The sequence below is a fragment of the Uloborus diversus genome, chromosome 9 (assembly GCF_026930045.1).
Source record: "Uloborus diversus isolate 005 chromosome 9, Udiv.v.3.1, whole genome shotgun sequence".
In the NCBI taxonomy this organism is placed as follows: Eukaryota; Metazoa; Arthropoda; class Arachnida; order Araneae; family Uloboridae; genus Uloborus; species Uloborus diversus.
Window position 1 is genome coordinate 115,029,031 of NC_072739.1, and position 25,700 is coordinate 115,054,730.

The 25,700-nt window shown below is 33.4% G+C and overlaps 1 protein-coding gene across 1 annotated transcript in view; it reads left to right on the plus strand.

Moving 5' to 3' along the window:
- The window catches only part of LOC129230450 (uncharacterized), a 76,960-nt gene that overhangs the window by 12,472 nt on the left and 38,788 nt on the right, over nt 1–25,700 (plus strand). The window contains exons 2-6 of the mRNA XM_054864849.1: nt 8,720–8,783; nt 13,030–13,063; nt 13,149–13,341; nt 17,816–17,904; nt 25,289–25,373. Of these exons, the coding sequence (XP_054720824.1) occupies nt 8,726–8,783; nt 13,030–13,063; nt 13,149–13,341; nt 17,816–17,904; nt 25,289–25,373 (459 nt within the window). The 5' untranslated portion in view covers nt 8,720–8,725. The remainder of the gene's footprint in view (nt 1–8,719; nt 8,784–13,029; nt 13,064–13,148; nt 13,342–17,815; nt 17,905–25,288; nt 25,374–25,700) is intronic.

Sequence of the window (25,700 nt, forward strand, 5' to 3'; positions counted from 1 at the left end):
TTTTCGATTTGATACGATCAACTTCTAATTTCGGATCGTTCTTTAATTCTTTAAGCTGTTTTGACGCTTGTTCTGAAATACGACAAATTTGTATAGCTTTCGTTAATGTTAGATCTTCCTCTGCTAATAATTTTTCTCGCACGTTGTCATTAATGATGCCGAACACAATCTTATCTCGCAAGAGACCGTCGGTCAGTTCGTTAAAGTTGCAGCCTTGAATTCTTTTTTTAGCTTCGGTGACGAATTCATCGAACGTTTCGCTTTCGCTTTGCTTCAGTTTAAAGAAATTGCATCTTGTGAAGGATTCATTTTTCTTCGGAGCGAAATAATCTTCGAAGTTCTGCAAAATAACATATACATTTTTGGAATCTTCATCACTTAATTTGAAAGTATTAAATATACTTATCGCTTCATGACCTATTGTTGTCATAAGCACCGCCGCTTGAACTTCTGCTGGTTTTGCTTTCAGATTAGAAGCTACAGAATACCATTGAAACTGTTGCTTGAAGTCATTCCAAACATCTGCCATATTATCTTGGCGAATTTTGAGCGACATCGGTGGTTTTAAACCACTCATTCCTGCCTCTTGCTGTGTCATTTTATTATTTTAATTATTACTTCTGACACCATGTAGCGATGTGCGTAACACAATGACTCGAGGCGGATACAAACCAGACATGTTTATTAGACTACGGACGATCACATACTACTCGGGCGGGAACCGCCGACTGTGTAGAGACACAACTGGCACATGCGCAATAGGCACAAGTGTGACGTATGCGACACCCCCTTCTCATTCAGTAATGTTATTAAACTTTAAATTTTATACAATTTTAGCAGATTCAAAAAAAACCCCCAAAAAAAAATACACAAAGGGCCAGGCTTAATCTTTTACAAAAAATTTAACAATAAACAAATATGGATCTACATCCAACAAAAATGCTTCATCCATCAGCAGCTGCAGCTCAAAGCATCACCGCTCAAATCACTCGAAGTACTTTCTCAAAAAAGTCCTTCTTGCCTATAGATGAGTCAAAGTCCGAGGAACAAGTAGTAAGTCCAAGACGAACATTTCCACATCAAAAACTATCTTGTCAAACTGTAATTCACAAAAATATTCGAAACATTTATTTGAAAAAAATGAGCACAATGATTTGACAAATTTTTTTTTTCACAATGACAAAATCATTTAAAACGCTAAGTTTCCAAAAATAAACTCTTGTCATTGAATCAAATTCCTCCATCTCAAAGATTAAACCAATGAGAAATTTGAAAAAGAATTTCAGTTGTTACAAAAATATTTATACTTTAGTACCCTACTATATTATACTAAACAATTTAATACTATAAGAATTAACGAAATATTTGTTCACAAAAACGATTCAGTTCAAAATGGGTCTGCGGCTTCGTAAAATATCGGCCCTGTTGGATTTATTACCTACATGTTTCACGGTAAAAATGTCCCTCTGAATCAAATCACGAACAAAAAATAATTTTACATCAATATGTTTTGTACGGTGATTTTCAATCGGAGATTTAACTAAGTCAATGGCCGATTGTTTATCAACGTATATTACAGATTTTATTTTACTTTTTCTAACAATTCCCCAGCGTAAACATTCGTTTAATACATAACATGGTCAAACCACATAAGCTCTTTAGACACTTCACAAAGGGCCACAAACTCGCTTTCCATAGTGGAAAGGCTAATACAACGTTCCTTGAAGGTTCGCCATTCAATCGGCGCATTATCCAACAAAATTAACTGCCCCCCGAGTGAAGTTCGATCATCCCGATTAGCTGCATAATCGGCGTCAGAAAAAGCTATTAATTGGGTTCTATTACAATTTAATCTAAGTTTTAAATCTTTTGTTTGAAAAACATAACCCAGAAGTTTTAAAAGACTGTTCCAATGAATGACACCAGGATTGCTTTGGAATTGACTGAAGATATTGACCGCATAACAAATGGGTCTTGTTCTGCTCGCAATGAAAGAAAGACAACCCAACAAATTACGATAAGGAATCTTTGACATTTCAAATTTTTCATTTTCTGTATTAGGACAATTCGATTTCAAAAAAACAGTACCTTTACAAATCAGCAATGATGAAACCGGAAAATTAAAATGTTTGAACTTTTCAAAAACTTTAATAGTATATTTAGTTTGAAACAAATTCAAACCATTTTCAGTTCTTTCAAATTGCCACCTAACAGTTTTTTCGTTTTTTTGAGAACTTTTAAGTCGAAATCTTTCCTAAATAAATTTAAAACATGATTTAAATTTTTTTTCTTTCCGTGCGAGCAAAACAATACTGTCAACATACAACTATAAAATGACACATGAATTATAAATGTAAACACAATTACATTCTTCAAATTTTTGAAAACTAATTTTCAATAAAGCACTGTTTATTTCAAAAAACCACATACGGCCACTCTGGTGCAAACCGTAAATTGCTTTATTAAGCTTACAAACTAGATTTTCTTTCCCTTCTATTGCAAAACCCGCTGGTTGTCTCATAAAGATGCATTCTTTTAGAGGTGTATATAAATAAGTATTTTTTACATCCCACTGCAAATCGAACCAACCTTCTGATATTTCCAAGGAAAAGAAAAATCGAACCAATGAAAAATGAATTGCCGGACTAAAAGTCAGATCGTACGATTCAGGGGATTATGCATATCCCTGAGCAACAAGTCTCCCACGATACCTAACAATTTTTCCCGATTCATCTCTTTTAACATTGAAAACCCATCTTGATCCGATTGGTTTTTCATTTGCAGGCAAAGGTGTTAAATCCCACACTTTCTAGAATGCATAACCTCGAATTCATCCCTCATTGAATCTAACCACTGGTCCTTTTGCTTAGATTTAAGAACCTGTTTGTAATTCTGAGGAATTAATTTCATCATCTAGTCATAAGTTACATAAATTTAAATGAACAGTTTGATCAGAAATTTCACCTTGATATAAATTTTTACCATTAAAATCAAATAAATGTGGCTTAAACAAAATAGCATTTTTAGAACAATATTTTTCAACATCATTTAAAGAACGCAATCGTTCAGAAGAATGTTTCTCATAAAAATAAATATCAATACGAGATTTATCTGACCATGGGATTGCTTTCCTCACCCATTCAGTTTCACGCAGCTGGGCGCGTGGTGGGTTTTCCCCATTTTCACTCAAGTCAGAATTCGAATCTGATTCATCCCCGCTCGTCTCGCTTTCACTGTCATCAGAAGATAAGAATTTAGACGGCGTACTCGGGCTTTTACTTCCGTTATCCGATTCGGAATTCGATTCACTTTCTGAATTTTCAGAATTTGATTGAATATTTGACCATTTAAGACAGGGACCCAGCACAGCTCCATTAGAATCACTCTCTGATATATTTTTAAAAGCTTCTTTGTAATAAACATTTTCATTAAAATTTACATTTATACTTTCTAAAATTTTTCCGCTTTCGAGAATCCAGATTAGAAAACCCTTAGTGTTAAATGCATAGCCCCAAAATAAACTTTTTTTAATTTTAAAATCAAGTTCATGTCTCTGCTGACGGGGTGTTCCAAGATAACACAAAACACCCAAAGGTTTGACATGCCTAGCACTTGGCTTATATCCACCATATAACTCAAAAGGTGTTTTAGTTTGTCCCGAGTGACAAATCCTATTCCAAGTTAGTTGAAATAAAGCATAGCATCCGGCCAAAATCTTTTACTTAGCCCGCTTTCTTCCAATAATACTGTTGCAGCATCAGCGTCTGAGCGATTGTACACTTCAACCAAACCATTCATCTCTGGACTGAAAATATTGGTTAACTCATGTTTTATACCGTTATCCAAACAATAATTGTCAAAAATTTTATTTACGAATTCTCTCCCGTTGTCAGTTCTAACAACTTTGACTTTAAGATTTAAAAACCTTTCAGCACGCTTTATGTGCCTTATGAAAATTTCTGCTACTTTGCTCTTTTCACTAATTGGATACAAAGCAGATTTACGTGAAAAATCATCAATGATTGATAAATAAAAATGTTCCCCTTATTTCCCTTAATATTACATGGACCCCACACATCAGCATGAAGTAATTCAAGGAGACACTTGGACCGTATTTTACCTATTAGTTTAAATGAAACACGTTCAAATTTACCAATTTTACAATTTTCACAATCTATTTTTACATTTTTGAATTTAGGCAGGCCCTGGACGCACTCAAATTCACCGCTCTTTCTGATACTATCGGTGTTAATATGCGCCAGCCTTCTATGCCACAATTCTAATTTCTCTACATTTGAGCATTCAATTTTCTCATTTTCAAAATAATCATTACTTTTAATTGGTTTTATACTTTCTTGATACGATTTATTATACAAAATTTGAGGTTTTACAAAATAAATGCCATTTCTTAAAATTGCTCTAAATATAAATCCATTTCGACCAGATATCGCCACGGAGCCGTTTCCCCCTTCAAACTTAGCACCCCCCTTATCGAATTTAGTACCCGATAAATTTTTGACGCAGGTTAGGAGGGTACATTACATCTTTTAAAACAATGATAGTATCATCAAACTTTAATTTCACAGTTCCCATCCCCAAAATGGGGAAAGTTTCATTTCTAACGGCTACAGCCATTTCTTTATTTCGCAATGGTTTAAAAATTCTCAAAAGCACTATGAATGTTGACGAAATGATGGGTGGAACCAGTGTCTTCTGATACTTCATTTAGATGTACTTCGGAAATGAAAAAGTTCTGGTACTTACACGCTTCCTTTTCCACTGATGGTTAACTGCACCTTGCAGTTTTCTTGCTTGCCTTCCTCTTATTACGGACTGGAGATCTGGACTTTCTCTCTTGCCGTTCGAGATCCTTGTCAACACGTTGATTTTTATTTTTACACATATACCGCTTATGACCAGGTTTATTACAATTAAAACAAACTAATTTCCCTTTTGCTCCTTTCTTGTCGAAATTACCCGGTTTCTTTACAAAGTTAGCCCTGCCGATAATTTTATCATCCTCATCTTTTAGTCGAATTCGTGATTCCTTGGCAATAAGTTCGCTGACTACTTTATTAAATGTGAATTCCTGTGCAGTAGTTCTAAGAATAACTTGATAAATATTGTCAAATTCTGAGGGCAAATGACGCAAAACTTGAAAAATCAAATAATTTTCAGAGAAATTCGCGTCTATAGCCTTAATTCTTTCGAAAATTTGCTGAGTACGTGCAGCGAAAAGATTTATCGACTCTCCCTCTTTTATACGACATTGGGATAACTCTGAAAACAATGTTATATGCTGACAACGATTGTCAGGAAAGAAGTGATCTTTCAAAGCCTTCCAGGCATCGGCCGTGTTGACCTGATTTTCGATTATCTTTTTGAAATTTTTCTCCAAATTTAAATAAATTATGGATAGGGTCACATCCTGTCGATTTTGAAAATTACGAATCTCTTGCTCAGTAGCCTTTTTTTCATAATTAGAAAAAGGTTCTTTTTTGATGCAATTAACAATTATCCACAGACCTCGTTCCATTAGGACAAATTTAATATCCGATGACGAGCTCACATAGTTGTCAGACCTTAATTTTTTGATAGGAACACTCTGGGATGCCATGATTGATAAGAACACGAAAAACGCCAAAAATATAAAAAAAAACCTAATTTCACAAAAAAAAAAAAAAAAAAACTACAAAATTTCAAAATATCCCCGAAAAAAACCCCTAAATAGTGCAACTGTTACAGCTTCCCCCCTGGAACAAGTCCAGGTCTTCCGCTGAATTTACCAGCCACTATTCTGCATAACACCAAACCAACTATATCCCCCCATAAAATGCAAACGAAACGTCTGAGAAAAGTTTACATTACACATGGCTTCAAGATTTGATACAAATTTCCAAAAAGCAAAAGAAAAATTTCTATCTTCACAGTTTTCATTCAACGCCGATGCGAGGAAAATAATTTGAAAAGATTTCCAAACACTTGTCATCTACCGATTCAGCAAAAAGACAAGTTAATTACAACATTCAATTTCATCACAAAAACACGAAGTCTAATACTCTACTCTGCTGACAATTTGAAAACATCTTAATACATTTCTATTACTTTTGATACTGAACACGTAATTATTATGATATAATTGGGTAGGACTGGGCCCATAACCCTTATGATAACTTACGAAGTTTAAACGAAAAGCCGAAAGGCTAAATTCCATAAGTCAATCAACAATGTTACATGCTTATACAAGCAGAGATAATACCACACAGTGGAAGATGCAGAATCAAATGTTAATATGAAGAAATGAACATTGGAAACTTGTTAAAAATCTTACCAAAAATTTATTGGTCCATAGAAACTAAAATAAATAAACTAACAAAATAAGTTTATAAGAATAAACCCTGGCCATAAGCGGAGGTGGAGTTCACAACTCCCCAACACCTACCAGACCCAATACACAAGAGGTTGACGAACTCGAAAGAGAAGAGAGAGAACGATTGGAATCGTTCACTATTTATACTTGCCTCATTTGCATATGATTGGACATCAAAGGATGCCAACCTAAAACTGAAACTTTACACGTGCGGAAAGAGTTGAGAAGTTAATCTAATTTGAATAAAGTAAATTTTATATTACATTACATTAGGAATGAGAACGCGGTTAAATATCGTTTACCAATGTCTATCAAAATTTTTTCCCCTGTGGATATAATAGTTGAGCGCATCAAGAAAAAATACTAGTAAAGAAGCAATAAAATAACAATATTCTCACTTTTTATTTTCAAGGGAGAATACTGTCCTGGAAGTAAATACTTATGCATTCTGCTATAATTTTACATGGTCTTTGAAATAAGGACTAAATAATTACAGTAAATGGCCAGTTACATGAAAAATGCGGGAATTGCTGTATTCGCGAATTTTCTCAATAATCGCGAGTTAATGCTCATTTTTTAAAAAATAATGCATAATATGGTTACAGCAGAGAATTTCATAATATTTATTCGAAATAAAAACAATAAGTAACAAAAATCTCAACAGCAAAATCAAATGCTTTACAAAAAGCGCGATCGCCGAAGTTTAGAAGAATAATTAGATGTTCATTGCATTTCATTTCCCTCCTCTTTACAATGTTTATATTCAAAATTACTGGCAAAACGTTCCCGATTTTTTCTGGAAGTAGGGGTTCGACTTATATACAGGTTTTCGATTTTTTTCAAAATTTTCCTCCTAAATGTAGGGGGGGAGGGGGTCGAATTATATGCAAGATTGACTAATGCTCAAGTATATACAGTAACGAACCTAACAGAATGCTTGGGTTTTATCAATTGATCTATTTCAAACAAATCTAAGATTTTTCTGCCTTTATATAGAAGTTTGGTAATGCTTCATTTGGAGTTTGCTGTTCAGTTTTGGTCTTCTTATCTTAGGAAAGATATTTCTTTATTGGAAACAGTTTTAAAAAAGGCTACTAGACTAGTAAGGGGCAAAGGCGCCCATATGGGGGGCAAGGGGGGCTCATGCCCCCTCTAGAAATTAGAACTTCCTAGCTTTCAGCACTTTTTTCTTTGCAAAAATGTAAAAACATTTCTTCTTCAGCAATTAATGAATAAGTTATTAAAAATGTCAAATTTTAATAACTCTAATCTGTACTGAAATCAGTTTCTATGGGGAAAATATCCTGCTAAACCATAGAGAGAATATCTGAGCCCCCCCCCCCCCCCCCCGTTTAAAATTTTGCATATGGGCCCCCTTGGTAAGGGGTCTTACATATTTAGATTATGATACCTGACTTAAAATACTTATTATGTATTGCCTGGATTGAAGGGGAGTCAGAAGGGACTGATTCAGTTATGTGCAATATATCATACAGTATCACATTCAGAGACTGTAGTTTCTTTCTTAATTAGAACTCGCCAGTCTGGATTAGTGAATAACTGAGCTGGGAGGCAGAAGCAGATCTCATTGAAGCTGAGAGTGCCAACAAACTGGTAGATAAAGTTTGTTGGCACTCTCAATCGGTTATTCACTAATCCAGACTGATGAGTTCTAATAAGAACAAATCTGCAGTCTCTGGATCTGATAACCAGGCTGTCTAATTTATTGCATGTAGTTCTGCTTTACCCCTGGCTTAGGAGAATTATTTTACTGCTAAATGATTTAATTGTTTAAATTTATCAAAATGGAAAAAAAAAACGCATGATCATTACTTTTGGCGACCGTGACTTCATTCTTTGGTAGCCATTTTCAATGAAATGATCACCCGTTGGTGACAGCTTAATCTAGAGCTTTATAGCTCAGCAAAGGAGACATTTCAGGATGCAACTGAGCTGGAGAAGACAGATCCAAACATTAAGTCTCAATTATGTTGAAGACATGTTTTTGTGAAAGTTATATGGGAAGTAAAGCAAATTATTTTGCTTTTTTTTTCTTGTAAAATTAGAAATTTTGATATAGTGTAAAAGACATTAGATCTCTACAGTGTACATTTCCATTGTAAAAAGGAAAAACTTAATTTTTTATTATGTAAGTTAAATCAGATTTCATATTGATTGTATTTTCTCAAATGCTTACTGATTGTTCAAACACAATGCTTGTAATTAAAAATACTCAAGAGATTTTTTATTATTTTTTTAAGCATGTACTTGACCATAATTTTAAAATCAAGCTGTCTTATATGTATTTTTATTTATACATATATTTTCAGAAAACCCTTTTTTTTTCAGGTAAATATGGGACAGTGTATGAAAAAAATATTTTCGGAGAAGATATCTAACGCAAATGAAAAAGGTATTTTATATACTTAAAAATCGTGAGTAGATCTATTAAAAACTTGCTGCTCTGTCCTTAATTTGTTATTGTACTGTTGTAAAAAATGCTGCTTTTCCCTATTTAAATAATGCAAATTTGTAATGAAGGAACTTTCCACTTTTTTTTTGTACAAGATTTATCTGCTATTATGCAGATAAATCTTGTACATGCAATTGAGTTTAATTATTTCTTCCCGTAATCATTTGTAAGCTGTCTAAAGTCTTTTGTTGGATACGAGGGTCAAGCAAGAAATAAGTTTCCCATAAATTTTACAAATAGACAAAAATTTTTACTCTCATAGGAATTTACATCATTAGAAAGATGAAACTTTCCTCTATTATTCTACATAATCCCTATCTTTTTCTACACATCGTTGGAAACATTTAACCTCTTCTTTTACTTCATAGTCACTACAGAAGCATTGGCCACTCAAGTGTTCCTTTAACTTCCTCATCAATCAAATCAGACGGTTATTGTACAATACTAAGAAAACTTGAGCGAGCTATCCAGAACTACTGCCGAGAATGACTGACAGCTGGTGTAATGCTGCTTCACAAAACCCAGGAACTTTTGACAGACTTAGGGTGGACTGTCATGCCTCACCCGCCTTACAGTCCGGACTTCGCGCCTAGTGATTATCACTTGTTCCCCAGGTTAAAGGAACATTTAAGTGGCTAAAGCTTCCGTAGTGACAATGAAGTCAAAGAAGAAGTTAAAAGTTTCCTCATTGGTTTGGGGGCAAAGTTCTATGATATTGGGATACAGAATTTGGAGCACTGTCTACAAAAATGTTTAGAAAAAGAGGGTAATTATGTAGAAAAATAGAGGAAAGTTTCATCTTTCCAATGATGTAAATTTCTATGAGAATAAAAATGTTTGTTTATTTGTAAAATTGATGGGAACCTTATTTCTGGATCAACCCTCGTACATTTCTACTTTTCTTCTCATAATGTGTAAATGAATTTGTTGATATATTTAAAAATATTGATTGTATTAAAGGCATTGTCAAAAGTAATGTAAGAAATAACGACATCAAAAAAGCACAAATTGCGAATTACTGCAGATATGTGTTTCGGCGTTACGGGGAACGCCTTTTTCAATGCAAAAAGTAATGAGCTTATGGATAAAAACACCTTTTGTCGGATGCCTTTTCATCCATAAGCTCATTACTTTTTGCATTGAAAAAGGCGTTCCCTGTAATGCCGAAACAGGTATATGCTAAAGGTGGGCAATGTCGTTCTTTTTAATGATCCGTTCATCAGAGGATCGTTCATTCTTTTGATCCGTTCATTTACCTTGTTCATTTGGATGACTTTGTTCATTTTAAAACATTGCAGGTGAGCTTTCTGCACGACATACTGATATACATTCGAAATATTTCATTAGATCAGTAACATTCTTTAAAGAAAAAATAACTTAAATTAGCTAAAAGTAAGAAAATATGTCTATAAAAATAAATCAAAAAAAGGAGGGGGGGGGGTGTCAGATGTAGAATGTTCCAATAAGCACAATTAAGCTGCATCTTTGTCAGTAGGTCTGAGCAGCATTCCTTAAAAGGAGCCTCACAGGTTTAGGAACGCGTCGGGAGTCAGCAAGTAAAGAAGACAAAAGCATTTCTTGATATATTTTAATGCAATTGTTGAAGTAAATACAGATTTAATGTTCTTTAAAGCAACTCAGAATACGATTTGAAAAGAGATAAAATGATGTTAATTGCAAAAGAATTAACATAGTTACAGCCAATTTACAGTAAACTGGTCTCAAAACAAAGCTGTTTTTTTTTAATGTAAACATCTGCTTTTTAAATAAACACTGTGTTAAATCGTCAAAACTGACCTTTTTTGATCCCAAACCAAACATCTGTCAACCATGACATCTACCAAAAAGAAAAAGGTATGTTCCTTTAAATGTTTTATTTCTAGCTAAAGCACTGTATAAATACATATAATATTACCAATAGATCATTCATAGCGAAAAAAGAATCCACAAATATATCGGTAGCTTAGCCGGATAACCTAATTAAATTAAAAAAAAAAAAAGATCTTAAAAGAATTTTCAAGTATCCATGGGGACCATGTGCAATATATATGTTTATAATTTGAATTCTGACATTTTTAATTCAAATTATATTTTTCACAACCACGGATTACGACAAAACCCTATGCATTCCGTGCTATTGCTTCTAGAAACGGCTCCTGTCCTCCCAAGCTTGCCCTTCCTCCTAAGCAGTTACGTATGTGTATGTGTGTAAGGACTTGTTTGTGTGTAGACGTGTGTGTACGTAGGAGTGTGTGTATGCAGGACATGAGCGCCACGGCCCAGGATGAGGGGATTCCGATGAACAGTACTGCTAGTGGTGGTCAGGACCAGAGGAGCAGTTCTTGCATGAGCCAGTGGATGGCGGTGCTGCAGAGGCCCCTGGTCCGTTCTGAAAAAGGAACCGGACCACAAAGATGGTCAAATAAAATCAATAAGCAGTCGTGATTGCTCAAAAAAAAAAAAGAAAAAAGACTCGCTTACATATTAGGAAGCTCCAAAGTTATTCCACAGTACCAATAAGAATGGGGGGAGGGGGAACGCAACATCTTTTTAAATGGGAAAAAAAAATAGGACATAATAATCCCAATTAAAAATCTGTGGATATTGAATTCAAAATCAGAGACTTGTAAGTCGCCAACCAATTTAAAAATAAAGTCAAATCAAAATAGATGATAGTAGATAAAGATGTTATAGAAGACAAAAGGATCGCCAGAAAAGTGATAAAAGGTATTTTTAGAAATAATTTTGGCAACAGAAGCAAAGGATTTTAGCTCTTGCATGGGACAGGAAGTGAAAATTTCAAACATTTTGTTAGTAGCCCAAACACAAAACTTTACTAATGGATACATTGAAAAAATGCAAATGAATTGTAACACAGAGTAAATGATAGGGCCGCGGTGGCCTGATCAGCATCGGACTTGTGACCGGAGGGTCCCGGGTTTGATCCTAGCCAGTCGAAGATCCACCGTTTTTATTAATGGCGACTAGGGCAGGGCCGTCTGAAGGGGAGGGAGGGAGCGGGGCAATCACCCCGGTCGCCACGTAATGATGGGTGCCGCAAGGTGCCCCTCATTTCTTGTATAATAGGTGTGTCTCAGCGGAAATATCTAGAAATTGAAGCCTTAAAATTGTGATTATAGGTCATGCTTATTGACGTTAGAGTAAGGGATGGAGCTCAGGTACTGTCCCCGATCGATTTTTTTTTAAAATAGATAATTGGTACTCCTCCTGCAAGTTTTCAAAATTGAAGTTCCAAAAACTAAAATTTAGACAAACTTTGAAGATTTAAGGGAAGCAGGATCTGAAGCCCTTCCCTGGAATCCTTAAGCAACATGGACGCCCATATGCAAAATTGTAAGGGGGGGGGGGCCTCAGATATCTTAACCATGGTTTAGCAGGATATTTTACCCATGGAGGCAGATTTCAGGACAGATTAGAGTCATTGAAATTTGATATTTTTAATTTCTTATTCATTAATGGCTGGAGAAGAAATATTTTTATATTTTTGCAAAGAAAAATGTACTAAAAACAAGGAAGTTCTAATTTCTAAGGGGCTCGAGCCCCTCCCTTGCCCCCCTATATGGGCGCCCTTGTTAAGCAATGTTTTATATTCAGGGGCTATTCCACTTATTTTTTGTAAGTCATTTAAAAACCCATTGCTTGTGATATTAAAGAAAGGCGGTATGGGGACCCTTGCCTGAGAATTTTTTGAAACTGAAATCTTAAAAATGCAATTGTAAGATCAAATTTTGTAACATTAAGGCCAATAATTTTTCAAAATTAAAGCTCCAAAAATGCATTTTCAATGTTGTTGAGTATTTGGGGACATTCTCTTAAAACTTACAAAAATTTGATGCAAAAAAAGGACATCTTTGTCTTTAACATAAATGAAAGCTTGTATTAAGTTAATACAAGTAAAACCAAAAAACTCTTGAAAAGAATAATTCGATGAGTCCAAATCGAAATTTAGTTCGTTCAATTTGTTCTTTTTGACCCGTTCGTTCATGAACAACAAATCTCTAGTATCATCAGTAATCTGCAATTTGTGCTTTTTTGACATTGTTATTTCTTACATTATTATTCAGCTCAAAGTTATTTATTTTTTTAACTGTCAAAAGTGTTTATTAAGGTTTATTTTTGCTTTAGCTGTTGTTCAATGAAATTTCTATTTTTTAAACTTTTGCAGGTTTGCAGCACCATTCAGAGGTTCAGAATTTTGGGTATATAAATAAAATCATATCCTTTGTTTTTTAGATAGTTTTTCCTTCTCACATTTGATTCTTTCACTTTGATATTTTCATTTAGAGGAATTACATTGAAAAAGATCTTACGAAATGCCATTGGAGGGAATGCTAAAACAACAATGATCATGCATTTCAACATATCATCACCTACTCTTGAAAATGATTTAAATACTGCCAATTGTATTTTGAAAATTGCAGACTCGCATAACAGGCCTAAAATCTGCCAGAAACTTATCCTTCGAAATTCTCTAGATGTAAGTGAAAAAAGTTTTTTAAAAAAAATTCATGTGTTTTAGTAGCATAAGCAATTTTTGTTGGAAGAAAAATTATTATACGTACTATATCCGTGGCATAAGAAATTATTCATACTCACACATACAGTCGGACCTCGATGTAAGGTCACCCCTTCGGGACTTCACGAAACTGACCTTATAAGCGGAGTGACCTTATAATCGATCCATGTATATTTTTTGATAAATAAACATGTATGTACATTAATTATTTTAAAAATTTAATACATTCTAAAATATCAGTAATTATTTTATAATAGTTTAATAGATTTGAACTAATTAAAACTTTTGGAAGCAATAAGACATTTTAAAATTATTTTTTTAGAACTTTCATCTAGAGTAAAGCTGCATACAAATATGCCCAAGCAGAGAACTGATGAGCATCTTACCTAACTTAAAATTATCATAAATACAGGACTGATAGGATTTTTCTTTCGTTTAAACACAATGGTTTCCAATTGTTTTCTGAAAATTTTCTTCGGCTTCTCATGACTGGTAAAAAAGTGGGATGTGTACATGCTGAGTACCCTCATTATTGCTGCTTCATATTTTAGCATCGCTGTCATAAAACTCACTTTCTAATGTATTTGGTGCATTACATGCTATGTAATAGGAAGTACCTGGACGACCGAGCCTCGCTCGGCTTTAAAAGTTTTTGTCAACTCGTGTTTTTCTAAGGTTCTATACTTTTTCAAATATACTTGAAAGGCATCATGTTAACGAAATATTAAGTTTCTTGCCAGTGGTTGGATGTACTTCCGAAAAACAAAAGATATACATGTAATCACTTCATCAGCATTATAATCATTTCAGCTATAAGAAGTTTACTACTGAATATAGGCCTCCTCTCCCCCACAGTCATCCACATAGGGAAGCTCTGAGCTGGTTTCGTATACATATTTAACGCACGGTATTGCCAAAACTAAGACCAAACATTGCGGTAATAAATATGAAAAAATTGATAGGATTGAAAATGCTCTGTGACCATCTTATAACACTAAAGTACCAAAGATTCTGAATGCAATTAAATCAACATTTTGCTTTAAACTATCTGTTATACTTTTGATTCCACTATACAATTTTCCTGTCATTAATTAAAAGATTTTGAACTTGGAGCCAATTTTACTATGGTGAAATCGGTTTTAAATACTTCCTTCCATACTACGTTGTGATTCACGATTTTATCCCAATCGACATTTTCACTTGGAATAAGTATTTTTAGTGTAGTTGGTCACTTTAAACCAGAAAATGTTACATACAGCATGCTATCCATCACACCAACAAATTATAACAACAGTCTTAACAAAATATAAACAGTTTCAAGATATTTGTTTTTTTTTTCAAAATAAAATTTAGATGCATGATTTAAAAAACATATAAAATTATTTGAAATGTTAAAAAGAAGATAAATAAATAAAATAAGACGGTCAAGCAATAGTTTTGCTTTCGTTTTTAGTTAAGTGCGATTGAAAGAAGCCAAAATGGTTAATATCAGTCAAACCTGGCAACACTAACCAAGTTAAAAATTTTAAAGCGAGAAGGTACAAATTTTCATTGTTATGGTTGCAAATCGTCTGCCTTATGTGTCAATTCACAATTTTTTTCAAGGCTGAACTCTATTAGACTTCATATTAAAAAACTCTTTTTTGTAAAAAATTGCGTTTTTACAAAAAAAAAAGGCTGATGTAGATAAACTTATAATATAGAATGCTAAACTACAATTAAATCCAAAATTTCATCCAAATCGTTAGAGCCGTTTCCGAGATACGAAATATAAATATATACCCACAAGAATTGCTCATTTAAAGATATAAGATACGACTTTTCACTTTTTAAGGATCGTACATCGCAAAAAATTCTTGGAAATGAATCGATTAAGCACTGAAATTATTTAAAGAAATCAGACAGAAGTGACCTGATAAGCGATTAAGTATTATGATCTGACCACATATCTGATAAGACACAACATAAAATTCCTATTCAGTGAGCCGGGACGTTAGAAAACCTTTTATGCGGGGTGACCTTATAAGCAAGTGACTTTATATCGAGGTCTGACTAGATATATACAGGGGTGGAAAATTTGCACCAACTGTGCCAAATTGTACAAATTTTCAATATATGATACATTCTAATGCAAAAAGACCAAATTAATGATTTTTGGTTCAAACTGCACCAAAACTGCGATTTTATTTCATGTAGCACACAGGCTTTGCATGAAGTGCAAAAAAAAAGTGCAAATCTGTGCTCATAGGAGTTTTGTGCAGTTAAACAAAATTTACTAATATATGCACATGGTAGGTTGTGTTAATAGATGTACATAACAATCATGTGAGGTTCACATCCTATTTCTTTTTTTTGGTAAGTTAATAAGGTAAGTTATAACAGGGGCTCGACTCGGAATTAAAATAGTTTTATGCGTTTTAAGAAAGAGGCTGGGCCCGGCAACTCAACTGACGAGGAAACATCCAAGGAGCACACAATTTATGCATGTAGGCAATGACAGCGATTGTGGCTTATAAATGGGGGGAGGGGCAAAAAAAAAAAAAAGAGTGAGAAAAGTGCAAAATTTTGTTGGGATTAATTTTGAGAGCAGATAAGTAGAAATTGATGTAAATCTAGCAACTTAACTTATGTTTTTCTTAAGAATTTGATAAATTATGTAAACAATAACTTTTTCTGAAGAAACACTTAGACCAGGGGTTCTCAAACTTTTTCGACTCTCGGCACCCTTTCAAGAATCAGAATTTTCTCATGGCACCCTAGTTCATCTCTATTATTTGAGATAAGTGCCAGTGGCTTTCATAGCACCCTTGCAACCTTCGTGGCATTTGAGGGAGGCCAAGAGGTTTGGGGGTGCACTCTCTGAAAAAATAACATTTTTTTGAAATTATAATAAATAAAAAACTCTTATTTGGGGGGGGAGGGCGGTGAGTCAAAGTCTATGTACGCTACTGATAAATGGGTAAATGTGCCAAATAAGGCTACCCTATGGTTCAAAACCTAACATCTGTACCTTATAGCCAGAAAGACGTAAGTTACATTACTGTAATTTTATAGGAGAGTGGAAAAACTTTTTTCTGGCACAATCAAAGGATGGGATACGAGCTCTTTTCCTTGGTAAAAAATTTAAAAGGATTTTTTAAAAAAGAATTACTTTTACATGGCTCGATGTTGAATTGACTAGGACCAGTCTAGCTGGGCCCAGAGCCTGTTGCTGGTCGTCGCTTTTGTATTTGTATTTCTCTCATTTATGATTGATTTGCTCCAACTTTTGCATAATCATCACATTAGTCATAAAAACTGAGAAAACAATAAAACCATCTGAAAATTTAAGTTTCAATTAGGTTTTTCAGCAGTTCTAGCAATTTGACCAAATTAGGAACATGGACCCTAATAAGGAAAACTCTTGGCAAAGATTATATCACTCACAGACAAAAACGCCAAAAAGCACAATCAAATTAAAACAAATTAAAATAGTCTAATTATATTAAACCACAGTTGATAGCCTCAAAAAGATATGAAACATTTCATAATTACTTCCATGCAGCATATTCTGCACTCAAGTGCTAAGATGGCTCCCCACAGTCTTAACGGCCAATAATCTGCTTTTCTAAATTATCAAATCACAGCAAACAATCCGATCCAAAAATCCGATTTAAATCAAAAAATTCTTTTTCATTAAAAAAAAGGTAACACTGCTGTTATTGTTTTTGCTCTAGTTAAAATGTATGCAAGTGTTATTGATCTTTTTACGCAGTTGCACGCATTAGCATAGTATTTTCCGAATTTGTTGGTTATTTGTGATTTAGCTTATCCTCGGTTTCCCTGCCACCCTATTCCCTGGATAATTAGGAGTTTACTGTAGCTAAAAGACGCGCGAGATTGAGACCATTTTTGACTCTACCATTCGGAAGACTTGTGTATTTTTTCAGAGTGACAAACTTCTCCTATTAAAAGTAAAATATGTAATGTTTGATAGGTTGCACATAATTTAAAGTATTGGGAAATAATTTCAGAAATGAAGCATTAAAACTTTTCCTATCCATTTGAGTATCAGCCAGTGCACCCCCCTGCCGCTTACAGTGATGCTGCTACATTTGATGAATTCTGTAAACTAAAATATTGGAGACAAATTTTGATTTTGTGTTTCTTTATATGCTCTTAGGTACATTTTGCGTGTCTCACCTAGAAAGATTTCACCTGGTTACCCCCCTCCCCCCAACCAGTAGTCATGCTTCTACGTTTATTGAGTAAATGTTGCAAGAAAATAATTATATACGTTTCATAATCTCTTAGAGAGCCGAAATATTTCCAAATTATGCCTATTATGCTCCTTTTAGAATTATGTCTATTAAAAATTTCAATTGAAAACTCTTCACGTCTTTGTACTTTTTTTTCTTTTTGTAAATTTTTAATGATATATTGAATTTTATTCTAGAAATATGAAGAGGAGATCCGGGAATTACATCGAAACATAAATGCTACAGAAAATAAAGTTGGATTATTGGTTTGTGGCAAATATTACAGGTGAGAAAGCATTTGAGAAAAACCTAATGTAGACCCTACGCTGCTTTCTTGTATGCTTGTTAAGTAATTGATGTTTCTTAGAAGGGGCTCGTGTACTTATGTATGCGCGAATAATCAATAATAATACTAATTAAAAGAACAATATAAATAAAAGTGAGCATTGTTTTGACAACTTTTTTTTCTTTTTTACGAACTAGATCAATTGAGGCAGTGAGAAGCAAAGGGATGTAAATGGCAAAATTAAAAATTTGGAGATAACCAGTACACATGGTAGGTGAACTTCTCCTCTGTCTTGGGGCAAGAGATAGTAATAGTAGCCCTGGTAGTTGCTGCTATACAGCATGATTATAGTGCCTAGAAAGAGTAGTGTGCCGATCGACGGGGAAAAAGTGAGGTCAGATCTGAGGAAAATCCAGATGGCGCTGCGGTCGAGAAGTACGTTATGCTCCTCAATCAGACTCGTTTTAAATCATCAAATTGCATGCTGATTTCACAGTTTAAAAGCCCCGTTTTTCGGATTGAACTTATTTCAGCACAAAAGACAAATTCGGTAATAAGTGCTATTTGTTACATGGGTGTTCATTCATTTTTTGAAGCATATAAAATTACCTTATGCTAATTTATCTTCAATGAAAATAGTTGACTATAAGGGGCCATTCATTAAATACGTAAGGATCCCGAGGGGGAGGGGGGTTGGAAAAGCCTCTACGTACCCTTACTTGGGAGGGGGGGTCCAACTCATTCTTACGTAATATTTTCCAAGTCGGTATTTCACATTAGAAATTGCGCGGCAGAGATTATGTTCCATTTCCGTCTGGAAGGTAAGAAACGTGTTAGGATAAGATGTTTTTTTATTTGTTTTTACAAAGAATTTATAGTGTAAAATATAATAAAAGAGTCGCATTGTGTATGGCATGTTTTTTTGTAATTAATATTACATCAAAAAAAAAGTCGAAAAAACATTCAGTTTAGATTCTAACTTTTCAGTGACTATTTCTTTATGCAAAAGGTTTAATTTAATGTGAATTTAATAACGATTCCAGTGATGTAACGATTCCAAGATTTGTTATTTTATCATTTTGAAAAACGAAATGGAATCTTACGTAAGAATAGGGGGGGGGGGGGGTGAATGCAGATGAGGAAATCGTCTGTGATAAATTGGTACCTTCAATCCCTCGCCAAGTGTTTAAATTTGCCACTTTTCTTAAAATTTCGGGAGATTTAAATACCTTTTATCTTGATAACGGGGGACGACAACAATAATAATTATCAATTTTGTACAGGATTTTAAAAGGCTGAAATTCAAGAAAAAAACTTTTTTTAAAAATATAACTTACGTGCTCGTTGATTCCGTTTGTCCGAAAGTCTTATGGTCGGTTGCTAACATTTACCAGGCATAGCGTTGCTGGAGATTTCCAACCTATTCTCCAGACCTATAAACTGTAGAAGTGGTGCTACCATATACCGTGCCCAAGTCGGGCTCTTTCTCATTTAGGGACCTCATTGACTCAGGAGTCGCTCCTTTCTGCTTTAAACTCATGCTGGTTACATGAACGGGGCTCGAGTCTCCCAAGTGGCATTAAAAACAACAACAAACTGCGCCCTAAGCCATCTCGATTGATAATACATTTGCCTTAAAATATAAGTATCAAATTTTCAGAGTCAATTGTGTAAAATTTTGGTTTGAAAACAGCCTTGTCTTTGTGTCTACTTCAATAATGATCTTTTTATCGTCAATATTATTTTTCACATAATTTTCATTATATACAAAAACTACAATATTTGGAGTTTTTTTGAATTTTATGCAAACCCAATATTCGTTAGGCAAATTAATATGAACAATTTCATTTATAATAGATTTATACGTGGTTATTTCAGTTTCATCTGCGGAAAGATCAAGTTTTATTTTTTTCAAACAGGTAACATTTTTTTTAACTGCATAATTCCTGATGGACCTTTTCTTTGGTAATTTTTTAGTAAAGTATGTTGGCAGATTTGGGAAAATTGTCGGAATTGCCTCATCTTTTAAAAAGGGTTTTCCCCGAGGAATCAAAACTTCCTCACCATTTATATTATGCTTAAAATGGGTTTCAATAAAATGTTTTTCGAAATGCAGAGCACAAATTGATCAATATTTATCAAAAACTTTATCTAACCTGGGAATTAACGAATTCCACTTTAATTTTTCTTCATCTGCTGGAGCTTTAAAAAGCGTTACTTTTTCCTTGAATGTTTTGTATTCAGTTTTGCACCCTGGCACGAAAAAAGATGAAGCTTTATTTCTTCTACTGTTCAACTTTGATGCCTCCATTAAAAGCCTTAAATGCTGTTTCATGAAATATTCATGCAATAAAGGTAAAAAAGAGAAATGCGGAACTAAATTGTAACAAAATCCGGTGTCTAATAATGTAAACACCGCGGAATTGAACGTGCATCTCGACCGTGCACTGCCCTCTAGCGTTTTTCTTACAATTTGTCTTCAAGAATCGTGGGGAAAAAAGCGCCGGTCGGTACACTACTCTTTCTAGGCACTATAAGCATGATTTAGAAAAAAAACGTCAATGAAAGCCTACCTAGGATGTTATCTTTAAACGCGTTTTACTCAAAACTTGAAAATGTCCACTTACATCCCTTTGCTTCTTGCTACCTCAATTAAAGAGACTGACTTCAGTGCAAACTTTACCTATGCTTTATGAAAATTATTGACCAAGTTAAAAATCAATGAACAATATTAATTTTTTTTTCATAATTAGATGCAGTTCATTTTTTGCAAACTTCATTATTTTTGTACTCCTCGTAAAGTATCAGAAAATTTAATTCTCTTAAAAACTCGCAATAAAAAAGTTTTTTTTTTGTAACCATAAATTTTTTTATATTAACTTCATTTGAATCACTATTTGTTGTTTAAAATATTTTATAATTAAGTAAGTTTTCATACATGAATAAGTAATTTCTTGCTCTTGAAAAGTATGCAAATTTCTACAAAGAAGATTCATAATAGAAACTCTATAACCGCACAACTTTTCAGAAGCAAACAGTAAGTTTTGCAGTTAAAAAAACCTTCTGTTCTGCCTTAAAAGCATAAAAATTGTTAAACAAATTAAATTTAAAACAGTTTTTCATCTTTCGGTATACATTTAAAGCTTTTAAATAAAAAATGGTGTTCACAAAAAAAAAAAAAAGCAACAACAGATTGTTCTAGAAAATGCAGCTGTTATGCTAACCATGAAGCTTGCAGAAGTGCAGGATAATTCACTTTCTTTTGATTGTGAAACTTATTTATTTGTAAGCAACAAATATTGTATAATTATGCTTTATGCAAATATATAGTTACATTCTGAATATTAGTTTCAAAATTTTTGAAATGATCTATATAACGCAAAACCTGTATAACGCAAAAGCCCAGGTGTGCATTATAACGGTCTCCTACTGTAATACTTTTGAAGTGCATAATTTGTTTAGACACTGTCCTACATCTATAAAAGTATGGTAAACATAAGGAATGGTACTTTCAAATATAAAGAAGTGTGATGTTTTTGTTGGTGCCTGAGAATTACATAACAATCTTTACTAATAATAAAGCTGAAAGTCTGGATGTCTGACTCTCTGTTATGCGCATAGCGCCTAAACCAGCGGTTCCCAACTTTTTTTCCCTTGTGAACCCCTTTCAAATTCCGAAGAAGTTGGCGAACCCCCTGTGCAACAAGCAATAAGTCCACCTGTTTATTTTTCATAATGATGATTGTCAGCTTGTTTCTTTCATTTTGTTTTTGAGACTCGGTCTTTCATTAAATCGCTTTAATACTTCAAAAGTACTGTTGGTTTATATTTGGGACAGTTTTAAATCAAAAATACTGTTAGTTTATTTTACATTAGAAGTAAAATTTATGCTAAATTTGTTTCCTTTTGACTTGTGTGTAGTCCTATCTTATTTTTTCCTACTTTCTTAAGTGATTTTTTTTCCTACTTGTCCTACATTTTTAATTTTTGATTCCTTATTTCCTACTTTTTACCCCCAAAAAGCCGCTTCTGTAACTGATTCTTCTTGAAAATTATAGCAACAAAGAGTAGCGTGATCGCACTTCTATGCATTTTAGATGGGCTATAATTCTGTAGCATATTGCATGAGTAGTAATAGCCCAAGTTTTGCTAAGAATACTAATTATTCAAAGCTAATAAATTAGCAAAGTGTGATGCGTAAATAGAGTTAGCCAAACTATCAATTTAAAATTCATTTTCTGTTTGGTGAATCATCTTAAACTAAGTGATGAAAAAGTCCTATTATAAACAACAAGTTTATTAACAATTGTATAAATTAAAATCCAAGAAAAAGTTACTAACTCAAAGCCATATTCAAAATTAAGTTTTATCTAAAACTATATCTAAACTCGATCTTATTTCCGTTTACTAATCCCAATTTACTATTATCGAAGATTGTGTCGGAAAAGATTCCATAATCTGCATTCCTAGATACTAACATCAATTCAAGATATTCAATGAATACTAAGTTCGGATAATGCTTGAAAATTCAATCAGATCAACTCTATCGACGATCAGAAAACTAAGTTTCGATCAATACATCCTGATAAATATGAACAGGGAGCTCGATGGCTTGATAATGCCAGAGAGGCAAAATCCCCTCCTGCAATCTACCAGCTTGCAAACTAAAACCGAACGCTAGAAAGAGAGAGTGAGCCAATGGCTGAATCACTATAAATACTGCATAACTGTGTGGTCATATGTCCGCTACATGCAGAAAGAGACGTGTGCAAATCATTTGAGAACTTCATGGAACACGATGGAACATCATGGCGTCATCTTATCTTTCGATGCTGGTAGGCGAAAGAAGAACTTTTATCGCAAAAGTTGCTTAGCAAAGAGATGAATTTGTTAGGTTATCATTACATCGCAAACATTCACTGTAAGTTTATGTTTAAATGACTTTAGTTGTTTGTAAATTAAGAGATACATATAATAAGTTACTGATAATATACTTAGGATAAACTTATGTTTATCAATTTTCATTACACCACAAGAGGAGTGATAGCTTTTCGTCACATTCAAACGGCAAAAAACTAAGCATCGAAAATTAATTATAAAAATTTTAGACATTCCCTTATGCTCCACAAAATGTTCCCATCAAATTTACCCGAATTTTCTGATCAAAAGCTATTGAAAAAACCAAGGAATTTGTATGCTTCTCCCATTGTATTCAAAAATTTAACCTTTCCGGCACTGCCTCAATTCTGTCATGCTCAATAAAAACGATGAAAACCGACTCCTTGTAATAACAGACTAAATTCATGAAATTTACAAAATATGTGAGCAAGTATTGTAACATTTGTATCCAAAGAGTATCGAATGGGCAAGAGATCAATGAATCAATGATTTTAAAAAAAAAAAACATTTGAACTTAAGGTTTCATATTTAAAGCATTTTGAAAGTCCGCCATTACAGCATTGTTTTCGCTAACCCCCTTTATACCTCTTGTGAACTCCCAGGGGTTCGCGATCTATCAGTTGGGAACCACTGGCCTAAACTTTTCCTCCGATTTTTATGACATTTGGCAGAGAATTAGTTCGTAGCATAGGGGTGAGCATCTCAAAGCGATTTTTCACAAATTCGATTTTGTTCTTTTTCTATTCCAATTGTAAGCCTATTTTAACAAGCGAATTACCATAAAATGGAAGAGTAAATTGCCATAACATGGATAAGTAAATTACCATAACATGGACAAGCAAATTACCATAACATGGACGAGCAAATTACCATAACATGGACGAGCAAATTACCATAACATGGACGAGCAAATTACCATAACTTGGATGAGCAAATTACCTTAACATAGACGAGCAAATTACCGTAACATGGACAAGTAAATTACCATAACATGGACGAGCAAATTACCATAACATGGACGAGCAAATTACCATAACATGGACGAGCAAATTATCATAACATGGACGAGCAAATTACCATAACATGGACAAGCAAATTACCATAACATGGACGAGCAAATTACCATAACATGGACGAGCAAATTACCATAACATGGACGAGCAAATTACCGTAACATGGACAAGCAAATTATCATAACATGGACGAGCAAATTACCATAACATGGATGAGCAAATTACCTTAACATAGACGAGCAAATTACCGTAACATGGACAAGTAAATTACCATAACATGGACGAGCATATTGGCGAGAAATTCATCATCCATTTCTTGGTAGACATACAGGCGAACCAAATGACCTTTTCATTTTCTATTAGGGGCAAAGCCATGTGGGTACCGCTAGCATGGAATGTCTAAAGAAAATAAAAATAAAATACCTTACAGTGAGCAGGATTAAAGTTTCATAAAGATTTTTGGTAGCTTACTAAAATTCATTCAACTGTGGTTTCTTGAGAGATTTACATGTGTAAGTCCTCTTCCATTATTTTTTTAGGATGAATAATAGGTAATGGGAAGACTTAAGTTTTTTTTATTTTTGTTTTGGATACAAATGTTGCACCTCTAGCTCATAGTAAAAACTAAGTGATGCAAATTACATTAAATTGGTCCCCATGGAGTAAAACATGCACCACCACATTTGGACTGATTTACATCTGAAAAACTTACAGAGTGGATTCGCTTTCAGCTTTTACATTGTCTCGCCTTCTTTAGGTAGGAACTACAGAGATTTTGACTTGTTAATTATTCATTGGGCAGTCTCTACACCTTATAGTCTGAGAAAAAAAGTATTGCCTTTTTCATTTCAAAAGATTTTTGCATAAAATCGGATTTGTGTATAAATTTTTGGGACATAAAAAAAAATTGTAATTTTTGATTTTCGCTTTAATTTTTTCAAAACTTTCTGTACATATTTATGATCATACTGTCCACCTACAATGGAAATTTGAAAGCATTCCATTGAGGAGTTTTCTTTTTGTTCAAATATTTGCATTGTGCTTAAACTTTTGTGATGCACTGTGTCAGCAGCTATTGGGAAATTATAAAAGCATGCAAGGAACTTATCAAATAAAACCAAACTGTTTAAAGTTTTCATTGACTGTCTGTTTATATTTATCTGTTCCCAATCAACAGTAAGTTATAAGCTCAAATCCTATGCTACGTATGTTGGCATTTTATTAATATAGATTGTTTTGAATGATTTTGTATTGTTAAGTTTATCAAATCTCATGAACTTAATGCGTTTTTTTGCAATGAGTCTTCTGAATGTGTTTTAAATCTATTGAATAATGTATTTTGTTCTTAATAATATTAAAACATAAATAAATAAAATCTTATGTTTTTTTTATATAATATTATATTTATTATTTGTTTATTGTTAAAATTCATTAAAATTGTGTTGGGATTGGGTTGTGTCTTTTCCTTCTAGTTGGTTGAAAAACAGTTTGTTATGTGACACTGAGACTTTGAAATCGTTGGAACCTAGATCAAATTTAACTGATATTTTGAATTGTGTAAGTTATTTTCTTTTTTAATTTCTCATTTACTTCAGTAAAATTATACATATTTTGTAGAAATGTAATTTACTTTTTGTTATTATAAGTCTGTAAAGCTTTACTTTGAATATGTTTTATAAATACTTTTATTATTTGTTCATTTTACCTTTTCTGATTTCAAAACTGACATGAAGTATTTTAAGCAATAATTTTAAATACAATTAATTTTGAACTACTTGCATACTTTAAAAAGCAAAACTATTCTTTCCGATTCAACCACTTTTGAATTTAATAACATTTTAAAAGCTTGATTTATTTAGTGTTCTAGAAATTTACTGGTGGGTA